This window comes from Vombatus ursinus, unplaced genomic scaffold, assembly GCF_900497805.2.
Source record: "Vombatus ursinus unplaced genomic scaffold, bare-nosed wombat genome assembly UNPS02014812.1, whole genome shotgun sequence".
Classification (NCBI taxonomy): Eukaryota; Metazoa; Chordata; class Mammalia; order Diprotodontia; family Vombatidae; genus Vombatus; species Vombatus ursinus.
Window position 1 is genome coordinate 30,056,196 of NW_020954590.1, and position 19,016 is coordinate 30,075,211.

Consider the following 19,016-nt stretch of genomic DNA (forward strand, 5'->3'; position numbering starts at 1 on the left):
AGGGCACAGGCCTCTGGGAATCTTCCTATTGAAGGTTCAACACAAGCAGGAAGAAAACCCAACATTTACGTTTCTTGTTGGGTGTCTGTGCCATGGCTCAGCCCAAGAAAACCAGGTTAAAAATGGTATCTTGGGGGGGGGGACAACTGGACTTTTCTGGAAAAAAAACTGTCTACCTGGATTTAGATCAATATGGCAATTTATCATAAGCATCTGACACCATCATGTTAAATGACAAGGTGAGCAAATCATTATCTTGTCAAGATGTCACATTTCTTCAACTCTTACCTGGTTTCTGAGGGAGAGAGGACTTTAAAAAATTACAGATTTCTAATTAAGGCTTCTTGTCTTTCGTTCAGTTTATTTTTTATGAGACAACCTCAGGGGCTGCAAGTGTTAGAGGCTGTGACGTCCTTGTAGTTGCCTCTTTCTCAAGTACTCTAAGACAGACTGCCAGGCTTTGTGAGCCTTATGTTGGAGTTGTGCAGTCATTTTCCTGAAGAGGGAGAATCGTTCATAAAATCGTTCATAAAAGGCCATCAGACTATGGGCTCTCTTCTTAAAAAGCACTGCGATACTACGCTTATGTTGTGACTATTGTGCTCATCTGCCCATTCCACTGGGGAAGTCTTCACATGGTTGGGGTAGACCCCACCCCAACTCATTGATGGGTTTGAGACCCCTAAAGGTTTATCAGTGCGTGGCTGCTGTGCATGCTACAGCTTCTTGGAGCCACAGGTGAGAGTTAGGTGGAACAGGTAGACAGCAAAGGTGGAAAGCAGCCTTGAAAAAGGCTTGGCAGCCCTCATACCAGAGGTACTAGTCTTCCCTGAACACAACCTCCTGTATGCTCTATGAGCAAAGCAGAATTGAAGTAGCTCAAAACAAATGCAAGATGTGCAGATTTAGAGAATCCACCCCAAATGTTCACATGGACTATCTGTGCCCAGCCTGTAGTAGAGCATTTCGAGCTCATATTGGTCTGATTAGCCAGTCGGATGCATTGTAACTTGACTCTAACACAGTGATGTCATTTTGGTCCTCTTCAAGAACAAAGGACAACAAGCAACGACTATACTATGTAAATAATAATGAACATTATGTCTAAAAGCTATTTTTCCATAAATCAGGCCTCTATTACTTTAATTTTATTCTAAGTCTCCCTCTATAGAATGTAGACTCCTTCGGGACAGGACTGTTCTCTCCCCCTTCCAGTGTCCTCAATCTAATTGTATTATCATCTGTTTTATCTATTTGGTCCTTAAGATAGCATGACAGATTTTTGTCAAATGTTTTGCTTTAATTTAAGTGTTTTATGTCTAAAACATGCTCCTGATCCATGAGACCAATAACTGTCAAAAAAGAAATAAATGGTGAGTTTAGCATACATGACCTGTTCTTGGCGAACTTGTGCTGACACCTTGTGTTTATCGCTTCTTTTTTAAGTGCTCAGAAACCACTCCTTTAATAATATATTCTACAATTTTGCTAGGAATTGAAGTCAAGCTTCAATCATCCTCTTTTCTTTTTTGAAAATCTGGACATTTGCTCATTGTCAATCCTGTATCACCTCTTCCATTCTCCATTTTTTTTTTGAGATTTCTTACAGTGACTCAAAAATCATAATTACCCATTCTTTGAGACAGGGTCAGGGGTGGGGACCCTATGGCCTCAAGGCCACATGTGGCCTTCCAGGTCCTTGGGTGCAGCCTTTTGACTGTGTCCAAGTTTTACAGAACAAATCCTTTTATCAAGGGGATTTGTTCTGTGAAGTTTGGTTTCACACTTGAGGACCTAGAGGGTCACATGTGGCCTTGAGGCTGCAGGTTCCCTACCCCTGAGCTAGGTGCTCTCTTACCACTTCATCTGTTGGGTTTCAATTTAGTTAACCATTTATTTATCTCCAGCTTGGTGGTGCATTTATCTCTAGCTTGGATAAAGCACTAGGTCCGGAGTCAGAAAGAGCTGAGTTCAGATTCAGCCTCAGACACTTATTAGTTATGGGACCCTCGGAAAATCTCTTTATCTTCTGTCTGGTTTAATTTTCTCAGCTCTAAAATGGAGATAGGAATAATGATAAAAATAACCTGCTTCATTTGGTTGTTGTGAGAATAAAAGCAGGAAAAATTTGTAAAGTGTTTAGCACAGTGCCTGGCACAAAATAGGTGATTAACAAATGATTGTTCTTTTCCTGTTCCCTTTCTTTCAAGTTCCAAGGTCATTATCTTTGGTAGAAACAAAATGAAAATATTTTTCCTTTTTCTCAGTTGTCCATCATCATTATCTTATCCACTCTGGTAGTCCTTTGCTTTCTTTGATTTTTCTATTGCTCCCAATGTAGGCTTAAAGTTCTTTTTTTTATTGCCCTTAGTTTAGAGTTTTATTGCCCTTAGAGTTGCATGATCTATTATAATGTAGAGTGAGTGATTTTACAAATGAACATAATTGTTAAGTCAATCAAACTGAAAAATCACTTTGTGAATCACAGTGATCCATTCTCTAATAACTTGAAAATACTAAAATTTTGTGTCTTGAGGGCACTTTTGATTTAAGGTTATTTGTATGAACCTGGAGTGGAGTGAGTACCTTTGTTCTACTCATGTTTTAAACAACTTAAGGCACTACCATATTATTTTTGTCTTCATAGATTTTTGCCAGATGTATCTAATTTGGCCCAACCTGTCATTTAATGTAATGAGTAGGCTTTCTTAGCCCTCATTTTCTTAGAGCAAGACCAGCTTCCTCTCCCTCTCATGGTTCTAGGAGCATCCATGAGAAGTTAGGACGTCTTTCTCTAATTCCATTGGCTCAAGCTGCCATTGTAGGCATGTTTCTCTCTCTGTTAGCTCTCAGCGACTAATGCCTATTTAAGCAATTAACATCAGTTTTTACAAAAGGATATTTACTTGAAATATAGCAAGAACAGAAGTACAAACATTTCTCCCCTCCCCCAACACTTTAGGAATACACTCTCCACAATACTTTCTTGATCTATGGGGAGAGTGGGCTCAGACAATGCAGTTTCTAGATAGCATTGGTCCCCTCAAGTTCACATCTAAAGAAAGTATAGTTCAGATACGCCCTTGTCTCAATTACTGCTGGGCTGGTTCCTCAGAGCATCACTGCTGACCTAAAGGTTGTTGTTTGTTCTTCTTTCTTATGGCACAGTAATATTCCATTACGTTTGCTTTTGACTACTGCCTCCCTCAATCTGCCCTCCTTGAGCCAAAACCAATGACAGGAAAGTTCAAACAATGCTCATCTCCCTCCCTCCTTTCCCTCTACTGTAGTATGTCTTTGTGCCTCTTCACATGATGTAATTTATCCTTTTCTGCTTCCTCCTTTTCTCTTCTCCTATTACAGTTCCTTTTTACCACTTCATTAGGTTTTTTATCATCACATCAGTCAACTTAAACGCATCCCCTCTATGTATATCCCCTCTAAATGTTGTAATAAAGATAAGTTCTCAAGAGTTTAAGTAGCATCTTCACATGTAGGGATGTAAACAGTTTAGTCCTTATTGAATAACATTTTCACCCCTTTCCTGTTTACTTTTTTATGCCTATTTTATTTGAAGACCAAATTTTCCACTGAGCTCTGGTCTTTTCATCACTTTAGTCTGGAAGTCCCCTATTTCATTGAATGTTCATCTCCTCCCCTGAAAGATTATGCTCAATTTTGCTGGGTAGTTGATTCTTGGTTGTAATCCAAGCTCCTCTGCCTTACAGAACATCATATTCCAAGCCCTCTGATCTTTTAATGTAGAAGCTGCAAGGTCCTGCGTGATCCTGCCTGTGGTTCCATGATATTTAAATTGTTTCTTTCTGGCTGCTTGCAGGATTTTTTCCTTGACCTGATAATTCTGGAATTTGGCTACAATCTTCTTGGCGTTTTCAATTTGGGATCTCTTTCAGGAGGTGATCGATGGAGTGTTTTGATGATTATTTTACCCTCTGGTTCTAGGACTTCCAGGCAGTTTTCCTTGATGATCTCCTGAAAGATGCTGTCCAGGCTCTTTTTTTTAATCATGGCTTTCAGGTAGACCAATAATTCTTAAGTTATCTCTCCTGGATCTATTTTCGAGGTCAGTTGTTTTTCCAATGAGGAATTCTACATTTTCTTTTATTTTTTCATGCTTTTGATTTTGTTTTTACTGATTCTTGATTTCTCATGGAGTCGTTAGCTTCCAATTGCCCAATTCTAATTTTTAATGAATTGTTTCTTTCAGTTAGCTTTGTACCTCCTTTTCCATTTGGCCCATTTTGCTTTTAGGGGAGTTGATTTCTTCAGTGTACTTTTTTTCCATTTTAAAAAATGAGTTGTTCAATTTTTCTTTTTGGGCTTGAGACCAGTTCATATTCCCTTCTGAGGTTTCAGACGTGGGTATATTGACAATGTTATCCTCTCCTGAATTTGTGTTTTGATCTTCCCTGTCAAGATACTTTTCTATGGTCACTGTTTTGCTATGTTGCTTCTGGCTCATGTTGTTTGCCTTTTTTCTAGCTTTTAAAGTTGATCTCTGCTTCTGCGGCACAGGGAGCACCGTCACAGGCTTCTTGTACTGGGGGCCTGGTTACTGGTTTGTTGAGGTGGGGCTTGCCACTGGCTTGCTGGGACACCTCCCTTCCTATACTGGTCTCCTTCAGCCATAGCAAGAAGGACATTTCCTGTTAATCCTATTAGTGTCACAAGCTAAAAGACTGCTGTTATCTAGTCTTTCTGCTGACTATACTATTTTAGAATTTTTCCTGGGGCAATGTTCTCTGGGTTTTTCAAGGTCAATAAGGGAGGGTGAGAGGGACTGTTTACTCCGCCATGTTGGCTCCTGGAAGTCTAAATAGGTTGACCTTCAAACAGTTAGTCTGTAGGCTAATAGCTCCAGAAGCAGCACTGTTGATTTTACAGTTGCTGATTCAGTCACTTCCAAGGCCTGTTCCTGGTTTGCTGGTGGCAGGGCTGTACTGGAAAGCCCTGCAGCCCTGCACTGAACTGAGCTTCTCTCTCACCCAGTTCTGACAGACCCCTCTTGCTTACCTTCTAAATTGTCTCTGGCATCTGTGGCCTGAGAAGACTGGAACCCGCCACTACTGCTGGTGCCTGAGTCCCCTGAAGCCTGCTCCGGCTTTGCTTAGGCCAGGCCTGCACTGTACCCTGCGCACTGGACACTCCTCTCTCAGGCCAGTGCAACAGACATTTCCTGTCAACCTTCCAGGTTGTCTTGGGCTGGAAATCTGCCTCACTCTCTCTTTGTGGGTTCTGCCACTGTAGAATTTGTCCAGTCACGTTTTAGAGGTATTTGAAGAGATTTGGGGGAGAGCTCAGGCGAGTCCTTGTTTTCACTCCACCCTCTTGGCTCTGTCTCCTATTCCATTACATTTATGACAATTTGTTTAGCCACAGGACTTCCCCTTAGTTTCCAATTTTTGGCTCTCTTGAAAATAATAGCTATAAATGTTGATACATATGAATTGTTTTTCCTCTTTCTTTGGGGCATAGGTTTAGTAGAGGTGTAGTTGTGTCAAAGAGTAAGCACATCATAGTAACAGCATAGTTCCAGATTTCAGAATGGCTGTACCAATTTACAGGTTCACCAATAAAGCACTAGCATAGCTGTTTTCACCAGAGCTCCTCTAACATGCCATTTTCCTCTTTTGCCATCTTTGCCAGTCTAGAAGATTACGAAGTAGAATCAAAAAGTTGTTTCAATTTGTATTTTTCTTATATTAGTGAATTGAGATTTTTTTTATATGCTTAAGCTTGGGTTTCTTCCTTTGATAACTGCCTGTTCATGACATTTGACCATTTATCTACTGGAGAATGGCTCTATCTTAATACATTTTAATCAGTTCCTTACATACCTTGGAAATGATTCCTTTATCAGACAAACTTGCTGCAAAGATTTTTCCTATTTCTCTTTTCCTTTTTAACTACATTAAATGTTTATGCAAAAACTTTACATAATCTTGTCCATTTTATCTTGTGATCCTGTCACTTGTTTAGTCATAACTTTTCCCCTATTCATGGATATGAAAGTAATTTGTTTTACAGATTTGTTTTATGTAAATTTGCATTATGCAAACTTGACTTTATAAAGAATTCTGAAAGAAATTCCACATTCCAAAAAAATTTTACTGTGCTCTGTCTTCACTCCTGCCACTCAGCTTGGCATTCCAAGGCCTCCTACCCCACAAAACAAAAACCTTAAAAAAACCCTCCAACTGAAAGCAGAAGATGGCCACCTCCACTACGAACTGGGGCTTGGCTTGAGACTTACAGTACTGAGACCTTTGCCCCATTCAGCCCACCAGCCCACATGTACCATGTGTTTTTGGCCCCATGCCTTCCTCTTGCTCTCCTTCTCTGTTCCAGGCCACCACATGTTCTGGAATCCTGTGCCACCACAGGCACCCCTTCCTAGCTTTCCCTCCTCTCTCCCTTCCCCATGTCCTTGGGCAAATTCACATTAAATAAAAATCACTTTACATAGAAGTCTAATGAATAGTCCACTTCTGTAAAGCAATTAACTGTAGCTTATGATTATGAACCTTTAATATACAGGTCACATATACATATTTAGAGGTTTTCTTGGTAATTTCTGCCAAACTGCTAGTTGTTGTGGTAGTAATTTTGTCAAGTTCTTCTCCACTCAGTAATGGGGGTCATTGCGTTTATTAAGCACCATGCTGTTTGCTTCTTTTTGTTGTGTACCATTGTGTGCTATTCCATTGATCATCCTCTTCTTAAATTGATGCCAAATAATTTTAATAATTACTGTCTTGTGGTACTCTTTGAGATCTGGTACTGATAGACCCCCCTTTCCTTCCCACTTTTTTCATTATTACTCTTGAAATTCTTGACCTTTTGTTCCTCCTTCTTAATGATTTTCAGTATTGTCTTCTAACTCTCTAAAAATCCTCTTTGGGAGTTTGTTATAGCCCTGAATAAGTTTATTAGTTTAGGGAGTATTGCCATTTTTATTGTATTGGTTCAACATCCCCATGGACAATTTTCTTTAGGTCTGTATTTCTGCATCTTAACTGACAGCAAAAAATTTTAAAATTTAGTAATCAAAATTATCCATTTAATATAATACTGAGAATAAATTTACAAAGTAAAACAATAATTCTGAATATAAACTAGCTCCTCTAATTAGCAAAAAATTCATGTTCACAGAAAACTCATATTTCTAAAGATTGTTAGATATAATATGTAAAATATATTCTAATATTTCTAAAATATTTAAAGATAAATATGTTAGGAGTTATAACTCTGGCTCATTTTGAAAAAAGTTGTATTATTTCAATAATTTGGCAAAAGTCAATACAGTTAAGATTAAAAACCATTAAATATTTTCTAATCCTCATAGAAAATCTAGGATACTTAAAAAATAAGTTGAAGAATTTTTTTCATTCCTTTTCTAAGTACAGTTAAAAAAATTCCCCCGTGATTTATGAAATATTCCCTGAGAAATAAATCCTATTCAGGTACCTCTTCACTGTGTCGAGGTGAACATGGGTTCTCAAATGCTATGCAAGTCTAGTACAAATTCTGGCAGATCTTTCCAAGATTAGGAGGCTTTTAGTATGGATATGATGGACTGAATGTCAACAAAGGACAACCAAATTCAGAGAGGCTCAGCAGCAGCAGCAGGTTGGCCACTAGATAATGAATTTTTTTAAAACCACAATAATTCATGAAGAATGTCCACTAAGATGTGGAGTCTTCAGTTTTCATCAGAGAAAGGTATACCCAGATGAAGTCATGAATCTTTGAAATATTAGACATATTTTTGTTCCACTAATAGGAATGTAAACTCCTTGAGTGAAGAGACTGTTCTTCATTTTTTTGTTACACCTTGAACATAATAGATGCTTAAAAAATACTTGTTGTTTTCCACAAAAACCTAAATTAGATTTTTGGTACCTTCAAACCAAAGTATGTTCTAATTTAGAATTAAAGGTGAACATCATTTTATTTCTTGAAAGTGTTTATGTTATTAGAATTTGAAATAGTCATCTATTGGTAGTAAAGGGACAGAGAAGAATAGATAAAAGGTTACAAAAAATGGATAGTCACAACTTTATTCACCAATTGCTTTCCACTTCTAAAAAAAAATACACACACAATACATATATACACAAATATGTACACAGCCCAACACATTAACTTAAGTTTTCAAACTATGCAACATAGTCATGCTAGCATTAATAGCATTAAGCAAAACAGTATGGCCAAAAAACACGTTAACAACTTCTCTCTGAGGGAAAAAAACAAAGGCACTTCCAATAACTAATGGCAGGGCCAAAATAAACATTAAAGAAGTTTCACAAAGCTGATCCATAGAATTCTAAGCCTTCTGTAATAGTTAAATGTTAAAGGCACTACATAATCTTTTTTTTCCTAACTCCTCTCTCTAATGAAGTCAACCAATTAAACTTGGCACAAAGGAGTTTTAATTATTGTAAAGTGCATCACTTGGCTAAATAAATACATTTTGGAAAAAAAAAGGCTATAATGCACTCAAACATCTCAGCTACACTGAAATAAAAATGCACTGCAATCAGGAACAACCTAGTTGTTAACATGGCAGAAAAGTATGGCTTTCTCTTTTGGTTATAAATCAGTTATCTTTAAGATAATCTAGAATACATTTTCAAAAGAGCATACCTTAATTAGCAAGAAGAGGTAGTATTTGGGGAAAAGGGCAAACTCATATCTACAGTTCAAGAATAAGAGATAAAGTGTTGAGTGAAAAATAAACATGTAATACAGAATTATAATAATAAGGGGTGTAAAAATACAATATCTAGATACCAATGAATTAATTATTTTATCAACTACTATTTTACTATTTCCTTTCTAAGAATCCTAAAGGGAAAGTTGATCATAACTATTTCAGGTATTTTCCATTTGGTATTAAGTTTTTCTTTTTTAATGCACTAATATGAATTTTTAAAAAAATAAGGTACTTAAAAATCAATGTTTTAATTTAAATTGTTCTTATATTTTTACAATAAATTCCATGAACTTATTTTAACCAATTAAAAAGTATGTATGAGACAGAAATAAGTATGCTTCACACATGTAATAAATTTCCACTTGACCAATATTACTGATGATATTATATATGTATAATATATATATATATGTATAGCTTAAAGCATACTGGCAAAATATCATAATCATTTATGTACAATATTTAAGAATATGGGTCTAGGTTAATATAATCCTAACTAGACCTTTTATATATATTAAATATAAAGGCTAGATAAAAGCAAATCAAAAGCAGCACTGAATATATTTCCTATGCCAATAAGTTATGATTTTGTTTATGTAAACATTTCACATGTGCATCCTTTTTTTTTAATAAATGCTTTACAGCTACTGCTCTATTAAAAAAAAACCAACAACAACAGCTTTTGCTAAAACATAATCCAGTTCAAATCGCTAAATCTCCAAAGATTATGGCAGCTGATGCTGATCTCTTTATTCTTCCTCAGCAGCATAGGCCACTTCAGCTACCTCCACTTCAGTTACTGAATTTTCAGGTTCACAATCACTCCAGCCAACATTGGGAATCTTATCAGACCTGGAACAATAGTAAATCTTATCTAATGAATGAACTCAATGTAGGTTCTTATCATCTTTAAAAGTTTTATTGAAACTGTCAAATGAAATGTATCTACCACATTTAAGAGTACAAAACTACAACATATATTTAATGCTGTAAAAGCAATTTCGTAAGCATACTAACCGTTTTATAAAGAACCTGTAAAAATAAGTCATGTAACAGTAAAACTAGTCATATCTGACTAGTTAGCATAAAGCACTTTCTTAGAATGACTCTTTAATTATTGCCACCAAAATATGACTAACATTCTAATACCTCAATGTATATCCCATGTACATTACTTCATTTTAATCTCCCCAGAATTCTTTCGGAGCGGGCTGGCTGACTGTTATTATAAAATTCAGACATGGCACAGGCAAGTGAGTTGTCCAGATTTACAAATTAACAAAAGTCTGAGCCAGAATAAAAACCCAATTCTTAAATTCTAATCCAGAGTTATGTATGTCACATCAATGATAAGAAGCCTATGGCTTGTGAGTTGGATCTGCTCTGACAAAGACCTATAGTTCTTAGTTCGTGCTCACCATGTGAAGGGTGGTATTATGTTGGACAGGACCTGCTCCTAAAGCTTTTACAGACTATACTGGCTGCCAACCCCTTACCTTCAATTTCATCAGTATTCCTCATATTTTTTCAGACAATGGATCACTTAATTAAAACAGAAGACTATTAAGATTATCTAATCTACCTTTCTTCTTTTGCTTACAACTTCCTCTAGCATTTGTTGTTGTTCATTGGTTCAGGTGTATCAGACTCTTCGTGACCCCATTTGGGGTTTTCTTGGCAAAGATACTACAGTGGCTTGACATTTCCTTCTACAGCTCATTTTACAGATGAGGAAACTGAGGCACACACGGTTAACTGACTTGCCCAGGGTTACACAGCTAGTGAGTGTCTAAGGCTAGATCTGAATTCAGGAAAATGAGTCTTCCTGACTCTAACTCTGGCACTCTATTCACTGTGATGCCTAGCTGCCCCTACCTTAAGCATTGACAATTATGAAAAAAACACAACTCACTAGAATATTGGTCAAATCAGCATGATTTCTGATATCTGAACTTTATTCAATATCTTATATAATTTATTATTTTTTCCAAGTATAAAAACAATGGATATTAACATTAAAAACACTAATGTTATAATAGTCCAGTCCAAAATCACTTGCAGAATCATTATGAATTAAATTATGCTCATTATGGCTGAAAAAATACAGTAAAATCATGTCTGTTTGGATATCTCTAATGCAAAATTCACGACAATCTGAACAGACTGAGCTGGTATTTGCCTTATTATTTCTGAACAAAATATTTGCTAAGCCAACTTGCATACAAAATTTTAAAGAAAGTTTGTTCCTTAGTGCAGAAAAACTTTATTTACTGGCCCAAATAGAAAGAAAATCAGTCAATAATTTGGTTTAATAAGTATATAAATTGTGAAAAATGATTATTTTTCTCTTATATTAATGACTAATTATTGAATCAGAATGAAGATTTTTCCCCTTTTCTACTTCCCCATTCAGAAATCAACCTGTTTTGGAAATCTTTCTCATAGATTTATCCAGGCCAAGATCTGATCAGACAGTAAAAGAAATTCTAAGTTTAGGCTAAGGGATGGATTCCTGTTCATTGTGTTTTACTCAGGCAAGTCTGGGAAAATGTTGATTCTCTCTTTTGTCAGACATGTGATATGAAAATTGCTAAGTCTCTTTGACCAAGATTTGGGTGATCCAAGTTGCATACCCCAAGACCCTCACTATAATATAGCTTAGCCTCTCATTGTAACATTCATTTTCTGATTAATTGTTCACCAGTTTCGACTGCCACCCTCAGGAACACCTACTCTTCCAAGAGCATATAAACTCTGAGCCCACCACCATAAGGGGCTTTTGGTTTAAGAGCGATGGCCAAATGACAATGTTTTTATATTAACAAAACGATTACATTACCCAAACTATGTCTCTCAAACTTTTTAAACACTACAGAACTATTTCCAGGACTGCTGTTGAAGTACAGCTCTTCATATGTAGATTGTTCAAAAAGTTTCAGCGTAGTTTAAGCTATTAAAATTTAAGGTACTCATCATCCTAATGAATAATTACAATCTGAAAGCAGCTTGTATGTAAATGTATGGTTAGCTGTTCGTAAATGAATTTTTTAAAGTACTGCTAGTGTTTCTCAGTAGCTCACACAATTCCTGTCATCCTCAATTAATTTGCTTAATAAATCATTTAAGAAATAAACACCAAGTCAAACTTCAGCAATGCTTATGTTCAAATTACCACAAATTCAAAATTCATGAAATTTCATTTTACTTTTAAAGTTACTTAACAGAAGAACAAAATCTATCCATTAAATATTAGATATGGAGGTGGAAGAAATATTAGAAATCTAGCCCATTTACTAAGTCACTCCCCCTTCCTACCTCAATGAGTTCAGTACATGGCTCACAATTTTTCTCTCCTTCTTAACTCCTGATCTCATACTCGGAGACTTCAATATACATACTGATTCTCCCTCAAACACTATTACCACTCAGTTCCTCAATCCATTCACTTCCATGACCTGTTCCTTTACCCCACCTTAGCACTGCGCTCTTCCTCCCCCATGGTCATATACTTGATATTGCCATCACCCAAAACATTCCATCCTCCATGTTTAAGAATTATGAAGTCACCTTACCTGATCATAATCTAGTGGCTTTCCATCTCTCCTTCTGTCTTTCCTTACCAAAGTCTAATCTTCACTCACACCATGACCTCTAATCCCTTGACTCCTCAGGTATCTATCAGGCCACTGACCCTATACTAATCATACTATACTTCTTCTCCATAGTGACTCCTTGGCTAACCAGTTCAATTTTGTACCATCCTCTTCTTTTGAGGTCAAAAAAAGGACTTAAAAAGGGCTCTTTTGGCCCTCTTATCACATCACTGATTTGAACCTGGCCAAGTTTCAGCCTTGGATTATTCCTATGATCTGTTCCCTTTGCTCCTACACATGTGCTGCTGAACGAAACATGTGCTGATTGGGTCCACTACAAATTTGTTATACAACTCCAACTATTCCCTCACTGTTCCTAAGCAATTCTTCTAAATCTTCCTCATCAACTCATTATTCCACTCTCTATAGCAGTTCTTCCAGACCTTTTCATTCCTCCTCAAACCTCCTATGGCTCCCTCTCCCCCAACTCTCTCAGCTGAGAACCTGGTCTCATATTTTACAGAAAAAATTGAGACCATTTACCACGAGTTCTCCTTCTCCCCTTTTCATTTCTTTTTATTCAGGTGTCTTCTGCCACTATCTCTTTCTTTATCCCTCTCTCACATAAAGAGGTGGCCTTACTCCTTACCAAGGCTAACCCCTTTACCTGCAGAAGCGATCCCATTCCATATCCCATTTCCTCCAACAGACTGCCCCCTCTGTCACCCCCATTCTTTCACTTCAATCTCTCCCTACTAGTTGCTTCCTTACTACTTACAAACATGCCCATGCCTTCCCCACCCCATCCTCAAAAAAACCCATCAGTGCTATTTATTTCTTTTGCCTTTTGTGGCTAAATTCTTGAGAAGGTGTCTACAACAGGTGCCTCTGTTTTCTCTCTCGTTTTTCTTAACCTCTTACAATCCAGCTTCTGATTTCATCAATGCACTGAAACTGCTCTCTTCAAAAGTTACTGATGATCTCTTAATTGCCAAATCCAATGACCTTTTCTCAATCCTCATTCTTGACCTCTCTACAGTCTGTTGATCATTCTTTCCTTGATATGCCTTTCCGCTAGGTTTTATACTATCATTTCTCTACTGGCTCTTCTTGTATCAGGCTGCTCCTTTGTTGCTTCCTATTCAGGTCATGTCCTCTAACTCTAGATGTCCCACAGTGCTGTCCTAGGTCCTCTTCTCTTCTCCTCTATACCACTTCACTTGGTGATCTCATCAGCTCCTATGGATTTAATTTATCATCTCTATGAAGATGATTCTCAAATCTACCTATTTTGTCCCAATTTCTCTGTTGTCCAGTTTCAAATTTCCAACTGCCTTTTAGACATCTTGAACTGGATGCCCAACAGAGAGCTTAAACTCAACACATCCAAAAATTAACTCATCACTGTTCTCCCTAAACTTCCCTATTACTGTTGAGGGCAACTCCATTGTTCCAGTCCCCCAGGATCACAACCAAGATGTCATCCTAGACTTCTCACTATCTCTGAACCCCCCACATCCAATTTGTTGCCAAGGCCTACTGTATTTGCCTTTGCAACATCTCTTGATTTTACATTCTTCTCTCTTCTGACACCATCACCACCACCATCCTCCACCATCCTCATTCAGGCCCTCATCAACTCACACTTGGATCACTAAGAAAACCTTCTGGTGAGTCTGCCTACTTCAAGTCTTTGTCCACTCCAATCCATCCTCCATTCAACTGCCAAAGTGATTTTTTTGAAGTGCAGGTCTGATCATGTCACCTCCGCTTAACTCAATAAACTCAAGTAGCTCCCTAGCACCTCCAGGATCAAATACAAAAATCTTCTATTTGGCATGCAACGCCCTTCATAACCTAGAATTCCATTATTACCCATTGGGCTCTTCGATCCAGTAACTATGGGTCGTTCCATGAAAAAGGCACTCTGTTTCTTAGCTCTGGTCATTTTCTCTGGCTGTCCCTCATACCTAGAATACTCTCCCTTCTCATCTCTGCCTACTGACTTCCCTGGCTTCCTGCAAGTCCCAAATAAAATACCATCTTTTACAAAAGTATTTCCCAAAACCTTCTTAATTCTAGTTTTCCCTTTCTCAATTCTTTTCTATTTATCCTATGCAGAACTTGTTCGTATATATTTGTCTCCCACATTGAACTGAGGTCCTTGAGGGCAAGAACTGTCTTTTGCCTCTTTTTTTGTATACCCAGTGCTTAGCACAGTGCCTGGCACATAGCAGGCACTTAATAAATGCTTACTAATCGACTGACTGACTACCCTCCTCCCCTCAAAGTCCTTTTCTTTTTAAAAGAAATAACTAATTTTTCTTGTCAATCTGGGTCTCCAGAGAGCCCCTTTACTACTTCTACTAGGACGGAGACCAACTTGCACTTCGACTATAGCAGTCATGAGGCCATGGCATAAAGTCATGTATCACACACACTATGCAGATCATTTCAATGTCCTGTCTGCCATAGAGCTTCAGTCATTTTGCTGTTCTTATTGGAAATCTGCTATAAAATGGAGAATTCTTCTAAAATGTTCAACTTGGAATTGCCTTTCTTTAATAATTCAAATTAGTGAGGCCAAGTTATATTATGTAGAACATACCTGTTTTTTTCATCCAAGGTATCTTGATCTGCTTCAATTGCAGAAGACTCTATCTTTCTGATACATTCACCCTCTCCTGAAATTCTAAGTGTTTCTTCAGGCTCTAAAGACAGTAACCTAATGGAATAAGTTGGCAATAAAACCCAGTTTATTTCTATCAATATTTAAAATGAATTTATAGTTTCAGTTGCAAAACACAAAATAATAGTCTTCAGCAATAGTTGTCTAAAGGTTTACAAAACAGGAACATTACTCTATGAAAGTAGCTCCTTTTACGTTTAAAATGGCATTGCATATTTTTCACACTCAAGCTTTTTTTTTCTTGTTAAGAATAAGAGTCATTTTCCAAGTGTGTGTATTTGAAAAACTTAATTTGGAATTGAAATTTTTTAAAATAAATTATGCCACTTACTCATTTTTTAAAATTACAATTTTTCAAAATAGAACAGCAGAGTATTAGTAAATGAGTCATATCTTTTCCTCTTAGGGCTTCCATAAACATCAAGGTTGTGTTTTTCCTAGAACTGTAGAATGAAGCACTTCAGTTTTTTTCACTATCATGAGTCACAGTCACATAAAGCTAAAAGGTAATTTAAAAAATTGTATGTATGTGTGTGGGTGGGATGTATTTTTCTAGGGTTCCTAAAAATTAAACTGTGGCAATTAACCTGGGGGAAGGTTTTTTTCTCTTTAACTGTTTTATTTTGGTTTTAAAATTAAGGGAGATGTTCTAGGGAGAATCATTCACATCTGTCCCTTTACCTTGAATAGGTATGACATTACAAGATTACAGAAATTTATGGGTTATTAAACCATGATTAGCATATCAAGAAAAACTATAAGAACCTGAGGATTTTTTTTTCCTTTTCTGAGGGCTCTGAAAAGAGGAGAATGGTAGGTAGCGATAGTGATGCCAAAAAAAAGACACACACTTAAAACCAAAATGAACATAATAGAAGCTCACAGTTTCATATAAAATCCATGTTTGCTGATTTTTGTCAAGCTCATAATAAAAGGAATATTTTTAAAGAGTTAACAGAAATTAATGTGGGGTTAGGGACAGAAGAAACTACACTCAAAATTCCACGGTACCCCCCAAAACACATCCCAAGAACCTTTTTAGTATTTAAAGAAAGTTTAACATTTTAAAAACTCCATAGCATGTTCCAATAAATAAACAACAATAGGGATATGAAGCCTGGCAAATTTATTCCAACTATGACTTTCAGAATTGGAGATATTTTGTAAGTCTTTTTTGTTTTCAAACTACATGCAAATAATTATTCATTACAAAGAGAGAAATCTATTAAGAACATTAGAAATGCTATTCAACAATGCATGACATTATAACATACCTAATTCTGTTCTCTATAGTGTCTATATGAAGTTGTTTCTCATTCAACAATTTCTTCAGTGATTCCACCTCTTTTTGTCGTTCAAGTAGTTCCTTTTGTAATCGATAGTTTGTTTCTTCTAGAGTTTCACAGAAAGCCTTGAACAAAAAAGGTTGGGAATGGATATAAATTTTTTTTTTACAAAATACTTCTCTAATCAAATAAAAAAATGAGACGTACCAGTAACAACAGTAGACAATCTAGACTCATTCAGTTTTTGGCCTGACCAAAAAAATCAACGGGACATATACAGGGGGAGATCAACAGGGTCTTCTCTCTTTCATGCTAAATGGAATCTGGTATAGGTAGACACATTATATGCTATATTCTAGATACTGGCCATATCTGAAACACCATAGTTCATAGTATCTCCAAAATAAGATTTCTTTCTTTGAAATAAGAAAGACTGCAATATGTTTTTCCTACATATTATATGAAATTTGTAAAGTAATCTTGTGGGTAACTTGGTTTTTAACTAGGAACACAACCCACCACAAACAAACAGATTTTACCCAAATATCATACTTAAATCTTTCAAATAACAGCTATAAAATATTTCTAAAAATGTACCATTTTCCACAAAATCATACTGAGGCAGAATATATAAATTATTTCCATTTATTTTACTCTTCCTTACTGTTAATTGTTAATTTGTTTTGAATATTCAAAAGGTCCAATAAAAAAAGAGTTCTAAAACAACCTGAGTAAAATTCACAAATCTATCACCACAGTAACATCTTTTAAACTGCTATCAATCCAATTCAACAAACTTTTAAATGATTATTTTGTATGTAAGGTATTAGACAACGATGGTATAACCCAAGACAAAAGTCATCCCTTGCTCTTTAAGCTTACGCTCTACACATCCTGTTCTGTATAATGTGGGATCCTAAAAACCAGGATTTCTCGGCAATACAAAATTTTCTATCCTGAAGTTCACCAGGGCAGAGTGGTTTTGTAAAAAGGATAACAGAAATTGTTTATGTCCACGTTATTAGTTAATGCTGGGAATAAAACTAATGATGTACATTATTGAGTTTCTTTTGTTATCTTTCCAGTAAAATCCATCCCTACTTCCAAACTTCCTTATTTCTCTCAAGGTTGCCATCATTCTTGTAGTCACCCAGGTTTGAAATTTTCAAGTCATAATAGATTATTAAGTCTGTTTCTTTTCATGTTTACCATCACAGTCTTTATCACCTTGTAACAGCCTCCTATTTTTATTTCCCTGGTAAAATTTTTCCTTTCTCCAATACATTCTCTACATTGCTGCCAAAGAGATTTTCCTAAAACACAGATACGATGATGTCACTTCCCAAACTCCAGTGGCTTCAGGTTACCTTAAGCGGTATAAATACAAACTCCTTTGGCAACTGAGCTCCAACTTACTTACCCTTATAGTTTGGTTATATGTTATTTCTCTTCACACATTCTATAGTTCATATAACCTGCCCATCTCACTATCCTTCATACATGTCATTTAATCTCCTATTTCTATGCTTTTGCAGGCTGCCCTCCTCCTTTTAATCACTCCTTCCCCCTCCCCACCCAATTTGTATTTCTCAGAATTCTGAGTTTCCTTCAAAGTTCATATCAAGGGCTGCCTTCCACAGGAGGTCTTGACCCTTCCAATTGCTAATATATCCTCCCATTATTTTGCATTTATTATACTCTCCCCCCTTGTCCCACACCAATGCCCTTCCACACTTTCCCCTACAGAATACAGTTTTCTTGAGGACAGGGACTATTTGTACTTGTATCCCCAGCAACTAACATAGTGTCTGGCATATAGTAGTTATTTAATATATACTTACTGATTTCCAGAGGCAAAAAATATCACTGTGACATGGTACAACTTTTAGGAATAGCAGTTTCATTATGGTGGGTTTAGAGGTAAGAGAATCTTAGGGGAACTTATGGAAATAGAAAAATATATACCCCAAGCAAATTTCCTTTCAGTGATTCTTTCCTAATGAATTTGGCTATGTGGAAATGATCTGTGTATACAAATAATATCTATCATATACTCGACTATCCTAATGAAGAGAAACTAGATTATAAATAATCTAATCTATTTTCCTGCAAATCAGTAGAGGACACTGCTCCATTAGTGGAGGGATTCAAACTGACATAAAGCCTCATGCTCATTACTTTTTATTTGGACTACCCTACTTCTACAATTTAGATTGCTATAGGAATCCAACGTCACTGCTTCCCCTACAGGTACTCATGGAAGCTGAGTCACTAGGCTTTAGAAACTAGAACAATCCGGAAACTGAATATTCTGCAATGTGAAAAAACACAACATAGTTTCTTGGAAGTTGAAATTATTAACTAAGAAGTAAAACCGACCACAATGGAAAACAGAAGTAATTATATCTAATAATCCTAGATATGACTGATACCCAATTAGGTACTATAGAAAGTTGGTGACTAATATTTATCTGAATATAGAGAAAAAAAAGAAATGTGATTTAAATGATAAGAGTGGTCACTCAAAAGAGAAGAAATTTACTCTTGGCTCTGATATTTTTATCATTATTGTGACTCTGACAATTTATTTTGCATTTTGATACAGGACTAGGTTAAATGAAGACGTAGAACAGAGAGAGTGTGTGTGTATCACACACACACACACACACACACACACACACACACACACACACACACACACACACACACAC

At 36.4% G+C, this 19,016-nt stretch overlaps 1 protein-coding gene across 4 annotated transcripts in view; it reads right to left on the minus strand.

Moving 5' to 3' along the window:
- Positions 1 to 8,067: 8,067 nt before the first annotated feature.
- Positions 8,068 to 19,016, minus strand: part of LOC114053705 (sorting nexin-16-like) — a 32,187-nt gene continuing 21,238 nt past the window's right edge. For all 4 annotated transcript variants that reach the window (XM_027876830.1, XM_027876829.1, XM_027876828.1 and 1 more), the window contains exons 6-8: positions 16,294 to 16,430; positions 14,939 to 15,055; positions 8,068 to 9,589 (exon numbers count right to left, since the gene is read on the minus strand). In XM_027876830.1, the coding sequence (XP_027732631.1) occupies positions 9,487 to 9,589; positions 14,939 to 15,055; positions 16,294 to 16,430 (357 nt within the window). In that variant the 3' untranslated portion in view covers positions 8,068 to 9,486. The remainder of the gene's footprint in view (positions 9,590 to 14,938; positions 15,056 to 16,293; positions 16,431 to 19,016) is intronic.